The 25782-nt window shown below is 45.6% G+C and overlaps 1 protein-coding gene across 2 annotated transcripts in view; it reads right to left on the reverse strand.

The window, feature by feature from the left end:
• Ire1 (serine/threonine-protein kinase/endoribonuclease Ire1) overlaps window positions 1–25782 on the reverse strand; it is a 388825-nt gene that overhangs the window by 309652 nt on the left and 53391 nt on the right. For both annotated transcript variants that reach the window (XM_068388550.1, XM_068388551.1), the window contains exon 3: window positions 25472–25514. In XM_068388550.1, the coding sequence (XP_068244651.1) occupies window positions 25472–25514 (43 nt within the window). The remainder of the gene's footprint in view (window positions 1–25471; window positions 25515–25782) is intronic.

A 25782-nucleotide genomic window follows, 5' to 3' on the forward strand; every position in this document is an offset into this window, starting at 1 on the left:
GCGAACCATATCCTCGTCCCACTCTTGTAACATTTCTTTCGCCTCCTTCATATGGTTGCAGAACTTGGCAAGCCGTTCTAATGTTAAGCCCGTTTCTTCTACATTTTCTTGGGTCTCTTCCTGGGTACCCTCACTCTCTTCCTCACTTGCCGATTTCGTCAGGTCTTCGAGGTCTGCGTCAGTTAGGGGCTGGGAATGGCAGTCCAACAACTCGTCGACGTCTTCAGTCGTCATGTCGCCAAACCCGTCACCCCCAATTATGGCAGCCAACTGCACAGATTTCCGTATTGCAGAGTGTTGGATTTCCGACGGAGTAAATCCCTTGTCGTCGTAAACAATATCGGGCCACAGCTTCTTCCAGCTCGCATTTACGGTTGCAGGTTTCATCTCTTGAAGTGCCTTTTGAATATTCTGCAGGCACGTGGCTATGGTGTACTGCCGCCAGTACGCCTTCAAGTTGAAGTCTTCATCCTCGTCATCTTGGGCAGCATCCACACACGCAACGAGGTCCGCCAAGGTATTCTTCGTGTAGAGGGCCTTGAATGCCCTGATAACCCCCTGGTCCATTGGTTGAATTAATGACGTGGTGTTGGGTGGCAGGAACTCAACCTGAACGCCCTCACGCGACAGGTCAGTTGCGTGTCCACCAGCGTTATCCATAAGGAGAAGGATCTTGAATGGCAAGCCCTTCTCTAAGAGATATTCATGGACTTGCGGGATGAAACACTGGTGGAACCAGTTGGAGGTCAGCATCTTCGTAATCCATGCTTTTTGATTATGCATCCAGTACACGGGAAGGAGATTCTTATTTTTATTTTTCAAAGCGCGAGGATTTTTCGACTTATAAATAAGCCCCGGCTTTAACAAAAATCCAGCAGCATTGCCACACATCACGAGGGTAACGCGATCCTTGAATGCCTTAAAGCCAGAGGCTTTGGCTTCCTCTTTGAACAGGAAAGTTCGCGACGGCATTCTCTTCCAAAACAAGCCGGTTTCATCCATATTAAAGACTTGTTCCGGCTTGTATCCACCTTGGTGCACACCTCGTGGTGTAGGGTCCACTCTGTAGTCAGAACTTGCCTTCTTCTGCTGAGAAGATCCGTCCTGACGTTCTTTTCCCCTTCTATGAAGCGAGTTATCAGGGATATGTCCCTCACTTTCGCCCACAGAAGTAGATCTCTCGCAGCCTCGTAAAATGAGTCTGAACGGGTGCTTCCCTGCTTTTTTATGTAAGCCAACGCAGTGGTGTTGTCCGCGTTGATTTGAACCAACCTTCCTCGGACTTCCTCCTGAAAGTGGATGAGGGCTAAGTGAATGGCTACCAACTCTTTGACATTTATGTGCCATTTCCTCTGAGACTGTACCCACAGACCCGAAATCTCGGCCTTCCCTAGTGTTGCACCCCACCCCATGTCTGAGACGTCGGAGTACAACACTAGGTCTGGGTTCCTCTGATACAGTTCGAGACCTTCCTGGAGGTTGCTGGTATCGTCCCACCAACTCAAGTGAATTCTGACCTCCAAGGGGATCGGCATCCACTTTTCCAGACTTTGACCTCTCTTCCAAAACTTTGCCAGATGAAATTGAAGAGGCCGTAGATGAAGTCTTAGCAGGGAAACGAACTGTTCTATTGATGAGAGGGTGCCTAGGACTCATCCAATCTCTCACCGAGCAGGACCTTAGGTCTAGGAAATTTCGAACCTTTATTAGGCAATCTAGGACCCGTTTCGGGGCTGGAAAAGCCCGAAAAACCGCTGAGTGAATTCTCATCCCTAGATAAATGATAATCTGTGAGGGTGTTAGTTGAGATTTGGCCAGGTTCACCCATCAGACCCAACTGTTGCGTTAAGGACATTGTCATTTGAAGAGCCTCCAGACACTTTTCCTTTGATTCTGCTCTGAGTAGACAGTCGTCCAGGTACAAAGAAATCCTTACTCCCTTTAGGTGAAGCCAGCGAGTCACGTTGGCTACTACTCGGGTAAAAAAGTAGGGAGCCGTGTTCAGTCCAAAACAGAGTGCTTTGAACTGATAAGTGGTCTTGAGGAACACAAACCAAAAAAATTTCCTGTGGTTAGGGTGTATCGGGATATGGAAATACGCGTCCTGCAGATCCAATGACACCATCCAGTCTCCCTATCTGGTGCCTGCAAGGACTGATGCTGACATTTCCATGGCAAATTTTACTTTGCTGATGAACTTGTTCAAGCGACTGACGTCCAGAACAGGTCTCCATCCCCCTGAGCTTTTCAGAACTAGGAAAAGTCTGTTGTAAAACCCCTCCAAGGAGGTGTCCTCTACCACTTCTATGGCTGATTTTGACAGCATAAGGGTGACTTGCTCCTGAAGAGCTGCTGCCTTGTCCCCTGAGTAGGTTGTTGTCAACTCTAAGGGTTCCGACGACATGGGAGGCATTCTCAGGAAGGGGATCTTGTATCCCTCCTTGAGGACATTGATTGTCCAGGAGTCCGGCCCCCTTTGGCTCCACTCTTGCCAAAAATGGGATAGTCTGGCTCCCACTAGTGTCTGAAGGTTGCATGTCTCACTTTTTTATTTGGTTTGCTGTCTTGGGAATCTGCGGGCTTGACCTCCAGCAGCAGTTTCCCTTGAAGGGGCTCTCCCACGAAAGGGCTGGCGAGTGGGAGGAGCTTCCTTCTGCTTCCTTGCAAGAAAACTAGCCGGGAGGACTTTCTTAGCAGTCCTGGAAATAAGATCTTGCGTAGCCTGTTGTGCCAGAGCTGCAGAGAAGACCTTCACTAAGTCCGGAGGGAAGAGATGATTTCCCAAAGGAGCAAATAAAAGTTCCGATCTCTGAGCAAGGGTCAACCCTGAGGATAAGAAGGAACATAGCATAGCCCTCTTTTTAAGAACTCCTGCAGTTAAAAGGGCGGAAAGTTCGACAGAGCCATCCCTCACGGCCTTATCCAGACAAGCAATCAGATGCTTTTTTAGCCTCGTTCTTAGGATCTGTGGCCTCTACGAGAGCTCCTAGAGTCCAATCCATAAGGCTGAAGACTTCTATTGTCCTAAAAATTCCTTTCAGTAGATGGTCCATCTCGGAAGTAGACCACATAACCTTCGTCTTGCCCATGGTTGACCTGCGTGAGGCGTCAACAAGTCTGGAGAAGTCTCCCTGGGAGGAAGCAGGAACTCCCAAACTGAGAACTTCCCCAGTCTCATACCACACGCTAGATCTAGAGGCCAGTCTAGTCGGTGGAAAAGAAAAGGCAGCCTTCCTTTCTTCTTGGACGTCCATTGGTTGAGAGCAGAGAAAGCTCTTTTAACCAATCTAGCAAGAACCATCTTCTTAAAGGCAGATGGTTTTCGGGGTCTGGCCTTCAAAAACTGAAAGGGCGGGCTCTGAGGCATAGGCTGTGTAAAGTCCTCTGGGTACAGTGATGTAACAGCCGTCAGTAACTTCTTGAGGTCAGCTGCCTGCAGCGTATCCTGGGATTCCTTCTCTAAAACTTCGGCTAAGGGAATATCGATCCCTTAAGTCGAATGGGTAGGAGACAAAACCGCGTCATCCTGTCGGTTATCGTCTTCCACAAAAATGTCATCCTGTTGTGAAGGAACATCGTGCAGGATACTATCCATTTGCGATGAAGCGTCACACTTGCGTCTCGCATGTCTTGAAGGAGAGTCAAGTTTCAGTGCTTCCAGCATAAGTCCGTCATGCTGTAAAGAAACTTCAACATCGTTACCCGCATGCTGCGAGGTAAAGTCTTGCTCGCGTGTGTCCCGCATGCTTTATGTTAACAGCGTGACGCGAGGAAGCGTTCGCTGCGCGTCCAGAGAGTCGCGAAGTAGAGACCACAACTTGTCTATCATGCTGCAGTGACAAGGCCTGACTGCATGCGTCCACCATGCGTCCAGATTGCTGCATGCGTCCAGGCTACCGTGAGGTTCCAGCGTGCTGCATGCGTCCAGCATGCTGTTGACGCGAGGAGGCGTCAGAAGCGAGTCCAGCATGACGCAAAGGAGAGACAACTGCCTGTCTATCATGCTGTGGAGACAAAACCTGACTGCATGCGTCCAGCATGCGTCTAGACTGCTGCATGCGTCCAGGTTGCCGTGAGCTTCCAGTGTGTTGTATGCGTCCAGAATGCCGCGAGGGAGCGTCCACAACCCTGTCGCTTCCTGAAACGTGTCCCGACCACTGCGAGGGAGCGTTGGCGAGCGCAGGAGAAATTCGCTTTCCGGTAACGCCTTGTTTAGCGGCAGCCCCTTTCTTTGGCCTGTTGACGTCTTTCAGTTCCTTTAAACGAGCCTCCTCTGTTCGAGAATTGTATGCGTCAAACAGGGACGAAATCGATCTTTTCAGTTCAAACAAATCTGACACTTGCGGCGCGCCATGTGCATGCTGCGAGGGAGTGTCGCGATTCTTATCGCTAGCTGAACCGTAAACTGATCGCTGTAAGGGAACGTCAATCGTTGTCGGGTGACCACCAGGGGAAAGTCCTTGTGACATTTCCCAATCTGGAGGTGGGGGAGAAGCATGTACAGAAGTAAACTGATCACCCTCTTCCTTCGACGAACTAAGTGCCTGACGCGATTGTTTTGACGCTGGCACGTCGTCTTCTATTGACATAAAAATTTCCGGCAAGCTCCAGTTACTGCAGGATGGTTTAGCAGGAGACAAACGTCTTTTGAGAGGCCTTGAACGTAGTTGTTGACGCCAGCCACGTCGTTGTTTTGCGTTGTCAGAGGGGGAGCGACCTGGGGATCATCAACATGATCGCTCGAGGGGATGTCTGTTCGCTGATCAAGGTCTGTTGTCAGAGGGGGAGCGACCTGGGGATCATCAACATGATCGCTCGAGGGGACGTCCGTTCGTTGATCGAGGTCTAACATATCCTTTCGACTCTTAAAACATTCCTTCTCCCAGGGGTAGGGGAACATGGTAGAGGTCCCGGGCTGGGATTATGACGGACACGAACAGACGCACCCTCCACTTCACTGTCACTATTCACAAGCTTGCTTTGCATGCCACGCACTGCACTCCACATAACTTCTTTTTCCGAAGTCAAGGAACGAACCTGTGCACCTAGGCCGAAATAGCAGTCATCACATCCTTTAAAGAAGGTTCACTTACCTCCAACACCTTAGCGGGGTCTGGAACTACTGCCTCAGGATCAGGAATAGGAATATTAGGATGATGTACATTGAAAGGAAAATTACCATCAGAAGATCTATTTGAAAGAACACTGGTTGATCTAAGTCTTCTAAGTCTATCCCTCTCTAGTCGCTTAACATAGCGATCAAAATCATTCCACTCAAATTCAGACAAAGACTGACATTCGACACATCTGTTATCAAAAGAACAAACCTGACCTCTGCAACTATTACATATTGTGTGTGGATCATCAGAGGCCTTGGGCATATGAGTCTTGCATCTTCTAACACACCTTCTTATAGAGTCAGCCATTTTGTAAACAGAAAAACAAGTCCAGGTCAAAATCCAACAAAGTCAATCTAAATTGTAGTCAAAAGAATATTCCAAAACATGCAGTGAAAGTCATTAACAATAATCAGACAAAAGGTACTTCACCAAATTGTAGAATAAAGTAATATCAGCAAAACGAATTTCCTAGGTGTTGACTCGATCAACGGCAGGGAATTTCTGAGGAATGTTGGGAATAGTTCTGGTAACCTATGAGAGATGGCACTCATGTATGACCACCTACTGCCATGGCGGCGATTGCCGCGAAATTTTAATTTCTGCCGTGCGCGCGACGAGACGCGGGATTTAAGCTATACATATGTAACTACCAGGGAAGTTACCTATTTAAAATGTGAAAATTTCATAAGCCGATTCTTTCGTAGCTAGAGGTTTGACTATAATCATAAGCAGCAACTAGTCCACTGCAGGAGAAAGGCCTTGGACATGTCCTTCTATTTGCATTTGTTTGTGGTCTTTCTATGCCAGTTCATGGAATCAAATTTTCAAAATTTGTTAATCCATCTCCTCTTCCTTTCCCTGCTTCTTTTGGAATTTCTAGGGTCCCACTCTGATATTCTTAATGTTCATCTATTATCTGTCATTCTCATTACAGTCAAGCCTACTTTATCGCGAGGGTTAGGTTACAGACACAGGCACGTTAAGTGACTTTGCGAATACAGTATGGGTTACCCTAGGGTGGGCTAACTCTTAACCTAAAAAGTCACTGCCCCTTGCCACGAGCAAGTGCCCGAGCTGATGATAACAGTAAATACTGCTTAATATAGTTTTTGTTTGGTTTCTACCAGTTTAGAATCATATGTATAGTGTACAGTACATGTGCACACATGTACACTACAGTACATACTGGACACGGTAAGGCTATAATACAGTATTGTATTAAGCTAAAACTTTAAAGTTGTCATCATACCCTTACTGTACTGTATAACAAAACAGTTGTTCTTATATAGTAATACTGTAATATAACACTTGCTGATACTGTAAAGTATATCAGTGTAATATATGTACAGTACAGTAATATCACTAGAGTACAGCTGTAATTGTACTGCATATATATATATAAATCATCGCGCTTAATTGTACTATATATATAAAAATCATCGCGCAGTGTGAATTTTATCGCGATTATGATCATTTTTATTTAATAGGTATTGCGTTGTTCTTAGATGCGTAAAACTAAAGCTGCACAGCATGACCCTGCGGTATAGGCAGCTTGACTGTATATGTCCTACCAATGTCCTTTTCTTTTTCGATGCATGACTGATAGCCTATCAAATCCTGGAAGAAATATAGTGTTCCTAGTGACTCTCCTCTGGACCCTCCCATACTGACAGTCTCATGACATGTGGGTGAGCCCCTGTGGTTTGTTTAAAGTAACTCCTAAGTGTCCTCACAGGGCATAACAGTTGACATGGATCATCAGTTACAGAACAGAGACTTTCAATCGATAAGGGGTCCAACCTAGGATACGCTACTGTCGGATTTTGAGTCTTACCAATAAACATAGGGACAAAGTTGAGTGTTACCAGCCCCCATCCCCTTGAATGGGAAACATCATAGGACAGACCATACACCTCACTCATTCTCTTTGCAGAGAACTGGGCGAGAAGGACACCGTCTAAAGCATCAAGTTACATTCTGATAACTGAGGCAGTGACTCGTATGGTGCTTCTTTCAGGGTTCGTAATAAACATATTAGCTTCCAAGGAGGTGGTCTGACTCCCGGCTGAGGGCAGGTAAATTCAAAACTCAGTACAGGTATGCGGAGACACAATTCCCTCAAGGAGGAAATGATAACTCAGATCAATCTAAAGGCAAGACTCAAGGCTGAGTGGTAAACTTTCACAGCCGTGACCAAGCACTTTTTCCTACCTGAGGTATAACAAGAACTCCATATCACTGGGGTAGTGGCGTTGAGAGAAACGATACCTCTTCCACAACACCAACCACAAAATATTGCCCACTTCACTCGATAGACGGCTGAGGACGACTCCCGGAGGTATCTGAAATCCTCTTCACAACTGTCTGCGAAAAACCTCACACTGAAGGAGATGCTAGATAACCTCCAGGCAAGAAGACATAGTGAAGCTACCTCCTTGTGGAAAATCTTTGCGTGTGGTTGTTCGAGTACAGTGAACCCTCGTTTATCGCGGTAGATAGGTTCCAGACGCGGGCGCGATAGGTGAAAATCCGCGAAGTAGTGACAGCATATTTACCTATTTATTTAACATGTATATTCGGACTTTTAAAACCTTCCCTTGTACGTAGTACTGTTAACAAACCACCCTTTAATGTACAGAACACTTAATGCATGTACTACAGCACCCTAAACTAAAACAGGCACAAATATTAAAGGCGATTTTATATCATGTGTTTCCTAAACACCTAAAAAGCACGATAAAAAATGGCAACCAATGTTTTGTTTACGTTCATCTCTGATCATAATGAAGAAACAAACTCATTTAGTGTACACATATATGTACGTATAGGTTAGTTTTTGCATCGATTATATTGATTATACAGTACTGTATGTTGATTTTTTATTACCAATGTTTTAGTTTACGTATTTTTCTTAGGACTTCCAAATGAAATCTTTTTCTTTATGACGCCGCCTGAAACGACGGCGTGTACGCTCAGTAAACAACCACGCTCAGAACAAACAAGGCATTTAACGCGCATGATGATAGTGATAAATAATGATACAGTACATACAGTATTTACAGTAAAAGCATTTACAAAATATGTTACCTTACAAATATAAATTATACAGTACTTGTACGTAGCAAAGCAGGAAAACAATTAGAGAGAGAGAGAGAGAGAGAGAGAGAGAGAGAGAGAGAGAGAGAGAGAGGAGAGAGAGGAGAGAGAGAGAGAGAGAGAGAGAGTTGTTTTACGTACGTAAATGTAAATTTTAAACAAAAAAAATATGATAGGTTACAACATGTAGACTTTTAAAACCTTCCCTTTAACTTAATGCATACAGTACGTACATTACTAAACTATAAAACAGGTTAAAGTAAAAAATAAAGATTGTTACTGTACTCACCACGAAAGAAGTTCAAGAAAAACTTGAATGACGATGGCGATGAATTTGCTGCACAGTAGAAATGATGATGATGAAGCTGATGATGTGTTCTACTGTGCAGTCAATGATAGTATTTTACGTCTCTTCAGACGGAGGTGTCTTTTCCTGGGACACCTCTTCAACTTCTTCAATTTCTTCCGAAGGCGTACTAGCAGGAGGAACTGGCTCTTTTTTGCGAGGCTGGAAGAACATTGTGATCGGAAGTTGTTGCCGCTGCTTCTTTTTTCGATCCAAGAGCATCCTGTAGGGAGTCATGATGTCATCGACCTTATTTGAGAATTGCATCGAGCGAACCATATCCTCGTCCCACTCTTGTAACATTTCTTTCGCCTCCTTCATATGGTTGCAGAACTTGGCAAGCCGTTCTAATGTTAAGCCCGTTTCTTCGACATTTTCTTGGGTCTCTTCCTGGGTACCCTCACTCTCTTCCTCACTTGCCGATTTCGTCAGGTCTTCGAGGTCTGCGTCAGTTAGGGGCTGGGAATGGCAGTCCAACAACTCGTCGACGTCTTCAGTCGTCATGTCGCCAAACCCGTCACCCCCAATTATGGCAGCCAACTGCACAGATTTCCGTATTGCAGAGTGTTGGATTTCCGACGGAGTAAATCCCTTGTCGTCGTAAACAATATCGGGCCACAGCTTCTTCCAGCTCGCATTTACGGTTGCAGGTTTCATCTCTTGAAGTGCCTTTTGAATATTCTGCAGGCACGTGGCTATGGTGTACTGCCGCCAGTACGCCTTCAAGTTGAAGTCTTCATCCTCGTCATCTTGGGCAGCATCCACACACGCAACGAGGTCCGCCAAGGTATTCTTCGTGTAGAGGGCCTTGAATGCCCTGATAACCCCCTGGTCCATTGGTTGAATTAATGACGTGGTGTTGGGTGGCAGGAACTCAACCTGAACGCCCTCACGCGACAGGTCAGTTGCGTGTCCACCAGCGTTATCCATAAGGAGAAGGATCTTGAATGGCAAGCCCTTCTCTAAGAGATATTCATGGACTTGCGGGATGAAACACTGGTGGAACCAGTTGGAGGTCAGCATCTTCGTAATCCATGCTTTTTGATTATGCATCCAGTACACGGGAAGGAGATTCTTATTTTTATTTTTCAAAGCGCGAGGATTTTTCGACTTATAAATAAGCCCCGGCTTTAACAAAAATCCAGCAGCATTGCCACACATCACGAGGGTAACGCGATCCTTGAATGCCTTAAAGCCAGAGGCTTTGGCTTCCTCTTTGAACAGGAAAGTTCGCGACGGCATTCTCTTCCAAAACAAGCCGGTTTCATCCATATTAAAGACTTGTTCCGGCTTGTATCCACCTTGGTGCACACCTCGTGGTGTAGGGTCCACTCTGTAGTCAGAACTTGCCTTCTTCTGCTGAGAAGATCCGTCCTGACGTTCTTTTCCCCTTCTATGAAGCGAGTTATCAGGGATATGTCCCTCACTTTCGCCCACAGAAGTAGATCTCTCGCAGCCTCGTAAAATGAGTCTGAACGGGTGCTTCCCTGCTTTTTTATGTAAGCCAACGCAGTGGTGTTGTCCGCGTTGATTTGAACCAACCTTCCTCGGACTTCCTCCTGAAAGTGGATGAGGGCTAAGTGAATGGCTACCAACTCTTTGACATTTATGTGCCATTTCCTCTGAGACTGTACCCACAGACCCGAAATCTCGGCCTTCCCTAGTGTTGCACCCCACCCCATGTCTGAGACGTCGGAGTACAACACTAGGTCTGGGTTCCTCTGATACAGTTCGAGACCTTCCTGGAGGTTGCTGGTATCGTCCCACCAACTCAAGTGAATTCTGACCTCCAAGGGGATCGGCATCCACTTTTCCAGACTTTGACCTCTCTTCCAAAACTTTGCCAGATGAAATTGAAGAGGCCGTAGATGAAGTCTTAGCAGGGAAACGAACTGTTCTATTGATGAGAGGGTGCCTAGGACTCATCCAATCTCTCACCGAGCAGGACCTTAGGTCTAGGAAATTTCGAACCTTTATTAGGCAATCTAGGACCCGTTTCGGGGCTGGAAAAGCCCGAAAAACCGCTGAGTGAATTCTCATCCCTAGATAAATGATAATCTGTGAGGGTGTTAGTTGAGATTTGGCCAGGTTCACCCATCAGACCCAACTGTTGCGTTAAGGACATTGTCATTTGAAGAGCCTCCAGACACTTTTCCTTTGATTCTGCTCTGAGTAGACAGTCGTCCAGGTACAAAGAAATCCTTACTCCCTTTAGGTGAAGCCAGCGAGTCACGTTGGCTACTACTCGGGTAAAAAAGTAGGGAGCCGTGTTCAGTCCAAAACAGAGTGCTTTGAACTGATAAGTGGTCTTGAGGAACACAAACCAAAAAAATTTCCTGTGGTTAGGGTGTATCGGGATATGGAAATACGCGTCCTGCAGATCCAATGACACCATCCAGTCTCCCTATCTGGTGCCTGCAAGGACTGATGCTGACATTTCCATGGCAAATTTTACTTTGCTGATGAACTTGTTCAAGCGACTGACGTCCAGAACAGGTCTCCATCCCCCTGAGCTTTTCAGAACTAGGAAAAGTCTGTTGTAAAACCCCTCCAAGGAGGTGTCCTCTACCACTTCTATGGCTGATTTTGACAGCATAAGGGTGACTTGCTCCTGAAGAGCTGCTGCCTTGTCCCCTGAGTAGGTTGTTGTCAACTCTAAGGGTTCCGACGACATGGGAGGCATTCTCAGGAAGGGGATCTTGTATCCCTCCTTGAGGACATTGATTGTCCAGGAGTCCGGCCCCCTTTGGCTCCACTCTTGCCAAAAATGGGATAGTCTGGCTCCCACTAGTGTCTGAAGGTTGCATGTCTCACTTTTTTATTTGGTTTGCTGTCTTGGGAATCTGCGGGCTTGACCTCCAGCAGCAGTTTCCCTTGAAGGGGCTCTCCCACGAAAGGGCTGGCGAGTGGGAGGAGCTTCCTTCTGCTTCCTTGCAAGAAAACTAGCCGGGAGGACTTTCTTAGCAGTCCTGGAAATAAGATCTTGCGTAGCCTGTTGTGCCAGAGCTGCAGAGAAGACCTTCACTAAGTCCGGAGGGAAGAGATGATTTCCCAAAGGAGCAAATAAAAGTTCCGATCTCTGAGCAAGGGTCAACCCTGAGGATAAGAAGGAACATAGCATAGCCCTCTTTTTAAGAACTCCTGCAGTTAAAAGGGCGGAAAGTTCGACAGAGCCATCCCTCACGGCCTTATCCAGACAAGCAATCAGATGCTTTTTTAGCCTCGTTCTTAGGATCTGTGGCCTCTACGAGAGCTCCTAGAGTCCAATCCATAAGGCTGAAGACTTCTATTGTCCTAAAAATTCCTTTCAGTAGATGGTCCATCTCGGAAGTAGACCACATAACCTTCGTCTTGCCCATGGTTGACCTGCGTGAGGCGTCAACAAGTCTGGAGAAGTCTCCCTAGGAGGAAGCAGGAACTCCCAAACTGAGAACTTCCCCAGTCTCATACCACACGCTAGATCTAGAGGCCAGTCTAGTCGGTGGAAAAGAAAAGGCAGCCTTCCTTTCTTCTTGGACGTCCATTGGTTGAGAGCAGAGAAAGCTCTTTTAACCAATCTAGCAAGAACCATCTTCTTAAAGGCAGATGGTTTTCGGGGTCTGGCCTTCAAAAACTGAAAGGGCGGGCTCTGAGGCATAGGCTGTGTAAAGTCCTCTGGGTACAGTGATGTAACAGCCGTCAGTAACTTCTTGAGGTCAGCTGCCTGCAGCGTATCCTGGGATTCCTTCTCTAAAACTTCGGCTAAGGGAATATCGATCCCTTAAGTCGAATGGGTAGGAGACAAAACCGCGTCATCCTGTCGGTTATCGTCTTCCACAAAAATGTCATCCTGTTGTGAAGGAACATCGTGCAGGATACTATCCATTTGCGATGAAGCGTCACACTTGCGTCTCGCATGTCTTGAAGGAGAGTCAAGTTTCAGTGCTTCCAGCATAAGTCCGTCATGCTGTAAAGAAACTTCAACATCGTTACCCGCATGCTGCGAGGTAAAGTCTTGCTCGCGTGTGTCCCGCATGCTTTATGTTAACAGCGTGACGCGAGGAAGCGTTCGCTGCGCGTCCAGAGAGTCGCGAAGTAGAGACCACAACTTGTCTATCATGCTGCAGTGACAAGGCCTGACTGCATGCGTCCACCATGCGTCCAGATTGCTGCATGCGTCCAGGCTACCGTGAGGTTCCAGCGTGCTGCATGCGTCCAGCATGCTGTTGACGCGAGGAGGCGTCAGAAGCGAGTCCAGCATGACGCAAAGGAGAGACAACTGCCTGTCTATCATGCTGTGGAGACAAAACCTGACTGCATGCGTCCAGCATGCGTCTAGACTGCTGCATGCGTCCAGGTTGCCGTGAGCTTCCAGTGTGTTGTATGCGTCCAGAATGCCGCGAGGGAGCGTCCACAACCCTGTCGCTTCCTGAAACGTGTCCCGACCACTGCGAGGGAGCGTTGGCGAGCGCAGGAGAAATTCGCTTTCCGGTAACGCCTTGTTTAGCGGCAGCCCCTTTCTTTGGCCTGTTGACGTCTTTCAGTTCCTTTAAACGAGCCTCCTCTGTTCGAGAATTGTATGCGTCAAACAGGGACGAAATCGATCTTTTCAGTTCAAACAAATCTGACACTTGCGGCGCGCCATGTGCATGCTGCGAGGGAGTGTCGCGATTCTTATCGCTAGCTGAACCGTAAACTGATCGCTGTAAGGGAACGTCAACCGTTGTCGGGTGACCACCAGGGGAAAGTCCTTGTGACATTTCCCAATCTGGAGGTGGGGGAGAAGCATGTACAGAAGTAAACTGATCACCCTCTTCCTTCGACGAACTAAGTGCCTGACGCGATTGTTTTGACGCTGGCACGTCGTCTTCTATTGACATAAAAATTTCCGGCAAGCTCCAGTTACTGCAGGATGGTTTAGCAGGAGACAAACGTCTTTTGAGAGGCCTTGAACGTAGTTGTTGACGCCAGCCACGTCGTTGTTTTGCGTTGTCAGAGGGGGAGCGACCTGGGGATCATCAACATGATCGCTCGAGGGGATGTCTGTTCGCTGATCAAGGTCTGTTGTCAGAGGGGGAGCGACCTGGGGATCATCAACATGATCGCTCGAGGGGACGTCCGTTCGTTGATCGAGGTCTAACATATCCTTTCGACTCTTAAAACATTCCTTCTCCCAGGGGTAGGGGAACATGGTAGAGGTCCCGGGCTGGGATTATGACGGACACGAACAGACGCACCCTCCACTTCACTGTCACTATTCACAAGCTTGCTTTGCATGCCACGCACTGCACTCCACATAACTTCTTTTTCCGAAGTCAAGGAACGAACCTGTGCACCTAGGCCGAAATAGCAGTCATCACATCCTTTAAAGAAGGTTCACTTACCTCCAACACCTTAGCGGGGTCTGGAACTACTGCCTCAGGATCAGGAATAGGAATATTAGGATGATGTACATTAGAAGGAAAATTACCATCAGAAGATCTATTTGAAAGAACACTGGTTGATCTAAGTCTTCTAAGTCTATCCCTCTCTAGTCGCTTAACATAGCGATCAAAATCATTCCACTCAAATTCAGACAAAGACTGACATTCGACACATCTGTTATCAAAAGAACAAACCTGACCTCTGCAACTATTACATATTGTGTGTGGATCAACAGAGGCCTTGGGCATATGAGTCTTGCATCTTCTAACACACCTTCTTATAGAGTCAGCCATTTTGTAAACAGAAAAACAAGTCCAGGTCAAAATCCAACAAAGTCAATCTAAATTGTAGTCAAAAGAATATTCCAAAACATGCAGTGAAAGTCATTAACAATAATCAGACAAAAGGTACTTCACCAAATTGTAGAATAAAGTAATATCAGCAAAACGAATTTCCTAGGTGTTGACTCGATCAACGGCAGGGAATTTCTGAGGAATGTTGGGAATAGTTCTGGTAACCTATGAGAGATGGCACTCATGTATGACCACCTACTGCCATGGCGGCGATTGCCGCGAAATTTTAATTTCTGCCGTGCGCGCGACGAGACGCGGGATTTAAGCTATACATATGTAACTACCAGGGAAGTTACCTATTTAAAATGTGAAAATTTCATAAGCCGATTCTTTCGTAGCTAGAGGTTTGACTATAATCATAAGCAGCAACTAGTCCACTGCAGGAGAAAGGCCTTGGACATGTCCTTCTATTTGCATTTGTTTGTGGTCTTTCTATGCCAGTTCATGGAATCAAATTTTCAAAATTTGTTAATCCATCTCCTCTTCCTTTCCCTGCTTCTTTTGGAATTTCTAGGGTCCCACTCTGATATTCTTAATGTTCATCTATTATCTGTCATTCTCATTACAGTCAAGCCTACTTTATCGCGAGGGTTAGGTTACAGACACAGGCACGTTAAGTGACTTTGCGAATACAGTATGGGTTACCCTAGGGTGGGCTAACTCTTAACCTAAAAAGTCACTGCCCCTTGCCACGAGCAAGTGCCCGAGCTGATGATAACAGTAAATACTGCTTAATATAGTTTTTGTTTGGTTTCTACCAGTTTAGAATCATATGTATAGTGTACAGTACATGTGCACACATGTACACTACAGTACATACTGGACACGGTAAGGCTATAATACAGTATTGTATTAAGCTAAAACTTTAAAGTTGTCATCATACCCTTACTGTACTGTATAACAAAACAGTTGTTCTTATATAGTAATACTGTAATATAACACTTGCTGATACTGTAAAGTATATCAGTGTAATATATGTACAGTACAGTAATATCACTAGAGTACAGCTGTAATTGTACTGCATATATATATATAAATCATCGCGCTTAATTGTACTATATATATAAAAATCATCGCGCAGTGTGAATTTTATCGCGATTATGATCATTTTTATTTAATAGGTATTGCGTTGTTCTTAGATGCGTAAAACTAAAGCTGCACAGCATGACCCTGCGGTATAGGCAGCTTGACTGTATATGTCCTACCAATGTCCTTTTCTTTTTCGATGCATGACTGATAGCCTATCAAATCCTGGAAGAAATATAGTGTTCCTAGTGACTCTCCTCTGGACCCTCCCATACTGACAGTCTCATGACATGTGGGTGAGCCCCTGTGGTTTGTTTAAAGTAACTCCTAAGTGTCCTCACAGGGCATAACAGTTGACATGGATCATCAGTTACAGAACAGAGACTTTCAATCGATAAGGGGTCCAACCTAGGATACGCTACTGTCGGATTTTGAGTCTTACCAATAAACATAGGGACAAAGTTGAGTGTTACCAGCCCCCATCCCCTTGAATGGGAAACATCATAGGACAGACCATACACCTCACTCATTCTCTTTGCAGAGAACTGGGCGAGAAGGACACCGTCTAAAGCATCAAGTTACATTCTGATAACTGAGGCAGTGACTCGTATGGTGCTTCTTTCAGGGTTCGTAATAAACATATTAGCTTCCAAGGAGGTGGTCTGACTCCCGGCTGAAGGCAGGTACATTCAAAACTCAGTACAGGTATGCGGAGACACAATTCCCTCAAGGAGGAAATGATAACTCAGATCAATCTAAAGGCAAGACTCAAGGCTGAGTGGTAAACTTTCACAGCCGTGACCAAGCACTTTTTCCTACCTGAGGTATAACAAGAACTCCATATCACTGGGGTAGTGGCGTTGAGAGAAACGATACCTCTTCCACAACACCAACCACAAAATATTGCCCACTTCACTCGATAGACGGCTGAGGACGACTCCCGGAGGTATCTGAAATCCTCTTCACAACTGTCTGCGAAAAACCTCACACTGAAGGAGATGCTAGATAACCTCCAGGCAAGAAGACATAGTGAAGCTACCTCCTTGTGGAAAATCTTTGCGTGTGGTTGTTCGAGTACAGTGAACCCTCGTTTATCGCGGTAGATAGGTTCCAGACGCGGGCGCGATAGGTGAAAATCCGCGAAGTAGTGACAGCATATTTACCTATTTATTTAACATGTATATTCGGACTTTTAAAACCTTCCCTTGTACGTAGTACTGTTAACAAACCACCCTTTAATGTACAGAACACTTAATGCATGTACTACAGCACCCTAAACTAAAACAGGCACAAATATTAAAGGCGATTTTATATCATGTGTTTCCTAAACACCTAAAAAGCACGATAAAAAATGGCAACCAATGTTTTGTTTACGTTCATCTCTGATCATAATGAAGAAACAAACTCATTTAGTGTACACATATATGTACGTATAGGTTAGTTTTTGCATCGATTATATTGATTATACAGTACTGTATGTTGATTTTTTTATTACCAATGTTTTAGTTTACGTATTTTTCTTAGGACTTCCAAATGAAATCTTTTTCTTTATGACGCCGCCTGAAACGACGGCGTGTACGCTCAGTAAACAACCACGCTCAGAACAAACAAGGCATTTAACGCGCATGATGATAGTGATAAATAATGATACAGTACATACAGTATTTACAGTAAAAGCATTTACAAAATATGTTACCTTACAAATATAAATTATACAGTACTTGTACGTAGCAAAGCAGGAAAACAATTTGAGAGAGAGAGAGAGAGAGAGAGAGAGAGAGAGAGAGAGGAGAGAGAGAGAGAGAGAGAGAGAGAGAGAGAGAGAGAGAGAGAGAGAGAGAGAGATTGTTTTACGTACGTAAATGTAAATTTTAAACAAAAAAAATATGATAGGTTACAACATGTAGACTTTTAAAACCTTCCCTTTAACTTAATGCATACAGTACGTACATTACTAAACTATAAAACATGTTAAAGTAAAAAATAAAGATTGTTACTGTACTCACCACGAAAGAAGTTCAAGAAAAACTTGAATGACGATGGCGATGAATTTGCTGCACAGTAGAAATGATGATGATGAAGCTGATGATGTGTTCTACTGTGCAGTCAATGATAGTATTTTACGTCTCTTCAGACGGAGGTGTCTTTTCCTGGGACACCTCTTCAACTTCTTCAATTTCTTCCGAAGGCGTACTAGCAGGAGGAACTGGCTCTTTTTTGCGAGGCTGGAAGAACATTGTGATCGGAAGTTGTTGCCGCTGCTTCTTTTTTCGATCCAAGAGCATCCTGTAGGGAGTCATGATGTCATCGACCTTATTTGAGAATTGCATCGAGCGAACCATATCCTCGTCCCACTCTTGTAACATTTCTTTCGCCTCCTTCATATGGTTGCAGAACTTGGCAAGCCGTTCTAATGTTAAGCCCGTTTCTTCGACATTTTCTTGGGTCTCTTCCTGGGTACCCTCACTCTCTTCCTCACTTGCCGATTTCGTCAGGTCTTCGAGGTCTGCGTCAGTTAGGGGCTGGGAATGGCAGTCCAACAACTCGTCGACGTCTTCAGTCGTCATGTCGCCAAACCCGTCACCTCCAATTATGGCAGCCAACTGCACAGATTTCCGTATTGCAGAGTGTTGGATTTCCGACGGAGTAAATCCCTTGTCGTCGTAAACAATATCGGGCCACAGCTTCTTCCAGCTCGCATTTACGGTTGCAGGTTTCATCTCTTGAAGTGCCTTTTGAATATTCTGCAGGCACGTGGCTATGGTGTACTGCCGCCAGTACGCCTTCAAGTTGAAATCTTCATCCTCGTCATCTTGGGCAGCATCCACACACGCAACGAGGTCCGCCAAGGTATTCTTTGTGTAGAGGTCCTTGAACGCCCTGATAACCCCCTGGTCCATCGGTTGAATTAATGACGTGGTGTTGGGTGGCAGGAACTCAACCTGAACGCCCTCACGCGACAGGTCAGTTGCGTGTCCACCAGCGTTATCCATAAGGAGAAGGATCTTGAATGGCAAGCCCTTCTCTAAGAGATATTCATGGACTTGCGGGATGAAACACTGGTGGAACCAGTTGGAGGTCAGCATCTTCGTAATCCATGCTTTTTGATTATGCATCCAGTACACGGGAAGGAGATTCTTATTTTTATTTTTCAAAGCGCGAGGATTTTTCGACTTATAAATAAGCCCCGGCTTTAACAAAAATCCAGCAGCATTGCCACACATCACGAGGGTAACGCGATCCTTGAATGCCTTAAAGCCAGAGGCTTTGGCTTCCTCTTTGAACAGGAAAGTTCGCGACGGCATTCTCTTCCAAAACAAGCCAGTTTCATCCATATTAAACACTTGTTCCGGCTTGTATCCACCTTCAGCGATAATGTTCTTGAAAGTCTGGTTCACGTAAGTTTCAGCAGCGGCAGTGTCAGCGGAAGCAGACTCCCCATGCAGGGAAACGCTTTTCAGGGCGAAGCGTTTCTGAAACTTCGCGAACCATCCTTTGCTTGCGGAAAAACGTTTCTGAGGCTGGGAATCAGTGGATGTCCCTGGTTGAGGATCATCTGCATCATCATCATCTTCAGCATGGTTGCCGTCGTCGTCTTTAGGTTCCTTTGCAGCAAAATTCTCATATAAGCTCAAAGCCTTTGTTTGGATGGTGTTCGTATCCAACGCTATGTTCTTCTTCCGGCAGTCGGCAATCCACACAGCTAAAGCACCTTCCATGCGTACGATCGTTTTATTACGCGTTGTAACGACTCGCTTCGCTGATCTGCTAAAGGTGATTGCAGCAGTCTTTCTAATGTTCGCCTCGTCCTTCTTGATGTAGCGAACGGTGGATTCGTTGATGCCAAAATGGCGGCCGGCGGCCGCGTAACTTCTACCATCTTTTAACATGTCGAGAAGCGTAACCTTCTCAGCTATCGTCATCATCCTTCGGTGGCGTTTAGGCTCACTACCAGCCTTACTAGAAGCAGAACGCTTGGGAGGCATTGTAACAGAAAGTTCAACAAAAAGTTCAACTTAAAACAGTCGCACACAGCACAGATTAAACTTCACAAACTTAAGAACGTCTACTCAGCAATACGCGGAAAGAGAAAGTGAACGATGCAGCCCCGCGAGAACTTTGATGCTGCGGGTAGAAGATGCGGGCAAAACACCAATCACAGGCTAGATAACAAAACTTGAGTTTTGATTCGTCATCTATCAGCGCTTGAACCAATCACAACCCGTCTTACAGTACTATGGCGCGTTGGTTACTCATAGAAGATGCCCCCGCGCATACTGAACGTACGTAGATTAAGTACAATACCGTAATAATAATAAATAATGATAATAATACTGTACAGTAATAATAATAATAATAATGATTAATAATAATAACAATAATAATTTTATTAACAACAACAACAATAATAATAATAATAACAATAATAATAAAAATTTACGTACGCTATTTTACGCCTCTCTCTCTCTCTCTCTCTCTCTCTCTCTCTCTCTCTCTCTCTCTCTCTCTCTCTCTCTCGTACGCTTACAGTATTCGAAATGTGATTTTTGCAACAAAGAATATTATTGGATGCAGTACTGTACTACGTACGTATACATACAAAAGATTCATGGAAAAGAAGCACATCCATTACAGTACACACCATTCTAATATGGTATGACTGCATCTGATTTGCGTTTCATGTTCGATTTAATTTTACTACGTACTGAATTATCGTATGATCACATTCTCTTTTCGTGTTTTATTTCTTTCTGTGCTGAATTATATATCATATGTAATGCAATGAACAATCAGTAAGAGCAGATATTACTAATTACAGTATTAATGGAATTACAGGTAACAAAATATCGTATTTGGTTGTCTTCAGATTTCGCGGTATTTTCGAATTTTCCGGAAAATCCGCGATATGTATATATATATGGGTTATGGGAAAACCCCGCGAAGTGGTGAATCCGCGATTGTCGAACCGCGAAGTAGCGAGGGTTCACTGTATATCTGGAAGTGGAGGAAGCTCAATCAGCACCTCAGTGAGTAGATGTAGAAGGTCTGGAAACTATTCTGCAGGTTGCCACGTGGGAGCTGAGAGTCGTTGACAAATATTGTGATGCCCTTACTTGTTCAGAAGCCTCCTTACTAGGCAAAAGGGGGGAATAAAAACCTCCAGGTTGTTTCACTGGTGTTGAAAGGCATCTTGCCACATTGCCTGGGACCCGGTACTGGTGAGCAACACCAGAAGCTGCCGGTTGAGGGAAGTCATGAACATGCCTATCATCGGCAAACACTGCAAAGTTAAAACTTTGTTGGCTATCTGATGTTTCAAAGACCACTCAGAGCCAACTATCCAAGTCTCCCTGCTCATATTGTCCACCAGAACGTTTTTATTGCCTGGGATAAAACAGGCTGATAGTGCTACCGAGCTGACTTCCATCCACCTTATTATCTCTACAGCTTGATGGTAAAGGAGCTGTGAAAAGGTTGCTCCTTGTATGTTTATGTATGCCACTACCGTGGTGTTGTCGTTCATCAGCACCAAAGAGTGCCCTGAAAGAAACTGCTGGAATTGCCTGAGGGCCAGAAAAGCTGCCCTCATTTCTAGGAGGTTTATGTAGCACTGTTACTCAGACTATGACCATAGTCCCAAGGCAATGTGGTGCCACAGGGGGAGAAGAGAGTAGGTCTACCCCCCCCCCACCCCCCAAGAGTGGGTTGGTGTCTGACACCCACCAACTCGAGTTTCTCTTCTGCATGGGCCCTACTGGAACCTGCAGATTCGGAGGGTCTTAGTGCTGAGACCAGTATGTCTTCAGCTGTCACTAGAGAGACTGGATGAGAAGACAGCCATGGGGCACCAGATGCTCCAGGGAGGACAGGTGACCCAAGAGCTGTGGCCACCAATGTGCTGTTAGCGAGTCTTGCTTTCAAAAGGGAAGACTTTGGCAAGTTTCGTGTTTATTTGCATCCCGAGATATACCAATCTTGTGATGGTTACAAAGAGGACTTCTCGTGATTTACCACTATACCCAGATCACTGGAAATCTTGAGAGGCTTGTCTCGAGGGAGAAGGATCTCCATCGAGTTTGCTAGAATCAGCCAATTGTCTAGATAACACAACAGACAAATGTCAGTCTTGTGCACCCAGGTTAACACTAGGGAGGAGACCCTTATGAAAACCTGAGGAGCTATGGACAAGCCAAAGCACAGCACCTTGAATCTTAGGTACTTTCTTGATGACGGATAGATAGGTATCTGGAAGTACAGGTCTTTCAAATCCAGTATTATCATGAAGTCCTTTGGTCTGATGACTGTCTGGCTGTTTCTGCCGTCTCCATCTTGAACGGAGTCTGTTGGAAAAACTTGTTCCAAGGCCTAGATATCAATGACTGGTCTCCAGCCTCCAGACGCCTTTCCTACAAGAAAAACCGCCTGTAGAAGCCCAAGGACCTGCTTAGGACCTCCTGTAGAGCATCCTTCTCTAACATGGTTTAGACTTCAGCCTGAAGGGCTTGTTCTTTCATGGATCCCTTCGCATAAGAACACGACATCACTGGATGTCGAGTTAGAGGAGGGAAAGAGAGTGTGAACAGGACATGGTATCCGTGGCTTTTGTGAATCATCCACCTCTGCCACCTATTCTGTAGGCATCCTCCCACCAATGGACTGGTGGGAGGAATGGTCCCCCCTTGCAATCGCAGACACATTTACCCCCCCCCATCTACCTTACCTCGTTACCCTTTAGCCTGAAAAGGCTGTTTGGGGCTTTACTTTTTGGAAGCAGCCTATTTTGGGGATGTGAATCTCTCTCACGCTTCTGTCATCTTGCAAGAGACAGTCTCTGCGGTAGTGGTGTCAAGGAATATAGCTGTGATGTAACAACGCCAGAGCAAGGCAAAGATATCTCAATCTTGATGGACCTGGAGATTTCACAGAAGAGGTCAAGAACAGCATCCTTTCCTCAGGGGAGAACATGATCTGGATTTCCGAATTAATGTTCCTTACACCGGGCAGGGACTGCAGAAAGACTTGGTCTGATTCTTTCTGCTCCAGTGGAGAGACCTTCGGCTTGGTGGACACAGGCAGCATGCCATCCAAATATTATGAGCCATCGTCGAAGGGATCTTCCGCCTGCAAGCTCACATCAATAGGTGCTCAGGGAGGGCCAAAGTCATCCCCTATGTGCCTAGCAGAGACTTGAGACATAGGAGGTAAAGCCCATGCCCCTGGTCTCGGTGAGCCCAACCAAGAATCAGGAATGCCCTTCCAAGGATCTGGCACCCTGGTTTTTGAGGTCCAGTTCTTAGGAAGGGTCTCCATGTCCTTTCTCTCTCACAGGTGAGTTATAAATGCCTCGAGGAGAGAGGACGATTCCTTCCTCACAGTATATTTGAGCTGTAAGACCTTCTGTGGCATGGTGGGAGGAACCAGTGCCTCTGAGAGTGGAGCAGGTGGCTCACTCTGATCGATCTTTATCGGCAAGGGCCGGTAGTTGTTGGTAAACGAACTCGAGCCCCTGCTAATCCTTGGCTGCAAAGTCCCCTGGGGAGTGGTTGGTTGCTGTCGTCCTCGTTTCCTCTTCTGAGACTTGATAGGGATAATACCTAGTCTCTCCCACTCCGGGTCAAGGGCAGTGTTGGAGACAGTAGAGTCCAAGTAACGTTGATACCCGGACGATCGCTGTTGCAGTGAAGTAGGGCAAGAAGCCGCAGGAGGAGGAGCCTGTCTCACAGTACTGTAGTTCTACTGTGTCTAGGATGTGAAGGAGGACTGCCCCTTCCAGAGGACTCTGATACATCCACAGGGGCCACAACAGAAGGTACTGGGGCTGGCACAGAGACTACTGCTGACCTGCCTTAATAAGTTTTAAAAACCAAGGGGAATCGTTTGTGAATGAAGGAATGCCCACTGAAGCACTGCGAGAGTGCTTCCTTCCCTTTTCAGGTGTAACCGGGAAGGGGGAGAGGACGACCAAAGTAGGGCGAGTAGGTGGTAGGGGGTGTGTCACCGAAGTGGCGCGCATCGAAGAGCATGACTGTTCATCCACAGAATAGCGAAAACACCAACACATAGTTGTAGTGGCATGTGTAGTCAAAGTGGCGTGCACTCGAGACTGTTCCCTTGCTGCTGAAGCATAGCATGCTATCTTGGTAGCACGTGCATATAGGTGTTGTAGCACTGGTGAAGCAGTGCATGCTGTAAAATTGCTGAGAGTACGCACGTGTGACCGAGATCACACAAAGATCGTCAATCAGAGGAGCTCGCCTGCCCACCTCGCTAACACTTTATGGTTAGGTGCACAACATTGTGTAAGACTTCCTTATGAGACTAAGGAATGTGCACCCACATGCAGAAGCAGTGTGGGTAGAAGCACTTTTACTCATCATAACTCCAGCTGGAGGTTAGCATGTAACCTTACATGCTCATACAGGAGGAGGCGTGCGCTCGGATGGCGGCAAGCGAGGCTGAACTGAGCTAGACACTCGCTGGCGCGTAGTCTGAACATTATGTTCAAGAAGACAGAGGTGCAGGCCCCGAAGCGCACAATGGCAAAGGGCGGGTACCATAAACAGCCTCTGTACCCCATCATCGTCTTCCTCCAAAAAGCAATGACCAAAAGAGCTGGAACGAGGCATGGACGAATCCAGCACTAATTCATGATGCCCCGTTAGGGCAACCACTTAGGTGAGGAGGGCCTGAACTGAGCTAGACAGGGAGTCACCACCAGGTGGTAAAACTTGATGCTTCATACTTTGCAAACCCTCAGTGCGCTTAGCAATCTCAGTCTGGGGGCGTGCATCCTAGTTCGTGATCTGCAGAATATGACCAAAGTCAGCTTCTGGGTTCTCCTCAAGAGGATCATAACTTCGAGGAATCCTAGTCTGCAACTGCTCTCGTTCGTCTGCCAAAGCAGAACGAATGAAGGGTGGGAGAGCAAAAGCAGAGGTTGCTACAGCTAGGGGCACAAGAAGCTCTTTCAGTGCATTACCGCTGTAGTCTCGAGGGAGAAGACTGTAGTCAACGGCTGGGGAGGCACGTGTGTAATCCCACTGTATCCGTAACTGCAAAACCTCCTAAAGCCATTCCTTAGAGGGGTACCCAGGATCTCAAAGGAAGACTAAAGCTGACTCACAGTGATAGTGGAAGTTACTTCCCTACAGCCGAGAGCGGTGCCACTTCACTAGGGGAAGTGGCGGTGTCCTCAGCACTTAAGGTTGTCAAGAGGTCAAACGACCATCACTCTTACTCGACCATTCCCCATAGGAAACCGATCGAGCAGTCAATGAGGAGGGAACAAGGTGTCGGAGGAAGATGTCAGGACTTCTTCGCCTTTGAGGAAAACCTCAAAGGAGAAGAGTCCCTTTTGGAATTCTTCTTCCAGTGCCTATCGAACAACACCCACTGGGAAGATGGCCACTCTCGACGTATATCACAGAGACTCCTGCATGCAAGTGTGACCTCTGCATGTAAGACAAAAGGTGTTAGGATCCATCTCCGGGGATAACATGAAGGTGCCCTTCCACGCCAGGACAAATCCACATAGTGAAGCCTCACAATACATACATTCCTGTAAAGAAAACTAAATCAAAGTTTTAGGCCAGTTTGTATTTTCCTGAATAAGGGTTAACAGTTATGTCATACCACCAGTGTGTGTGTGTGTGTGTGTGTGTGTGTGTGTGTGTGTGTGTGAGCAGGGTGGCCTGTCTACCTCCCGCTATGCCCCTCCCCCTGCTAACTAGCGGTGGGTGGTTATACCTCACTAAAAAGTCTTCTTGCTAGTTTCATCTTTTGCAGAATTATATAACTACTATAAAGAGCAAATGGGTTTATATTAGGTGTTAGAACAAATTAAAAATTAAAAGTTTTAAACTTCACAAATACAAAATAGGAATGAAATCCTATTGTTAGAATAGTTAACACCTTTTTGCAGAAATTGTATTACAAATCCTTTGCATATTCACCTACAGTATTTACATGTCAATTGAGTTTGTAATCAAGAGCAAATACAATATGCTATTATACAACCCTATAAAATCTTATAAGAAGTACAATTTCCTAAATTTCTTCAATAAACATTGGTGAAAAAAAACACTACAGTCCAACAAAAAATGACAAAACAGCACTACAGTACTTACAAAGGTGGCTGACTAGAATCCGTAGGATTGACAATCACAGGATCTGGAAAAAAAAATAATCAAAATCTAAGAAATCAGAAATTGAAAAAAAAAAATAATCAAAATCTAAGAACTCAGAAATTGAAAAAAAAAAAAAATACATCTTATATGTATCAGAAACTAAATAGAAACTTATGGGTCAAGTCAAGTCCTTAAATTCAAATTGACTCGTTCATTTCACCAGTCTTTAAGGGGGCCGGCCAGCTATTGCCATTTTTTAAGGAGAGGACTTTGACATTCATGCTACTTAATAAAGTGATTAGGACATCTCT

Source organism: Palaemon carinicauda, chromosome 15, assembly GCF_036898095.1.
Source record: "Palaemon carinicauda isolate YSFRI2023 chromosome 15, ASM3689809v2, whole genome shotgun sequence".
Lineage (NCBI taxonomy): Eukaryota > Metazoa > Arthropoda > Malacostraca > Decapoda > Palaemonidae > Palaemon > Palaemon carinicauda.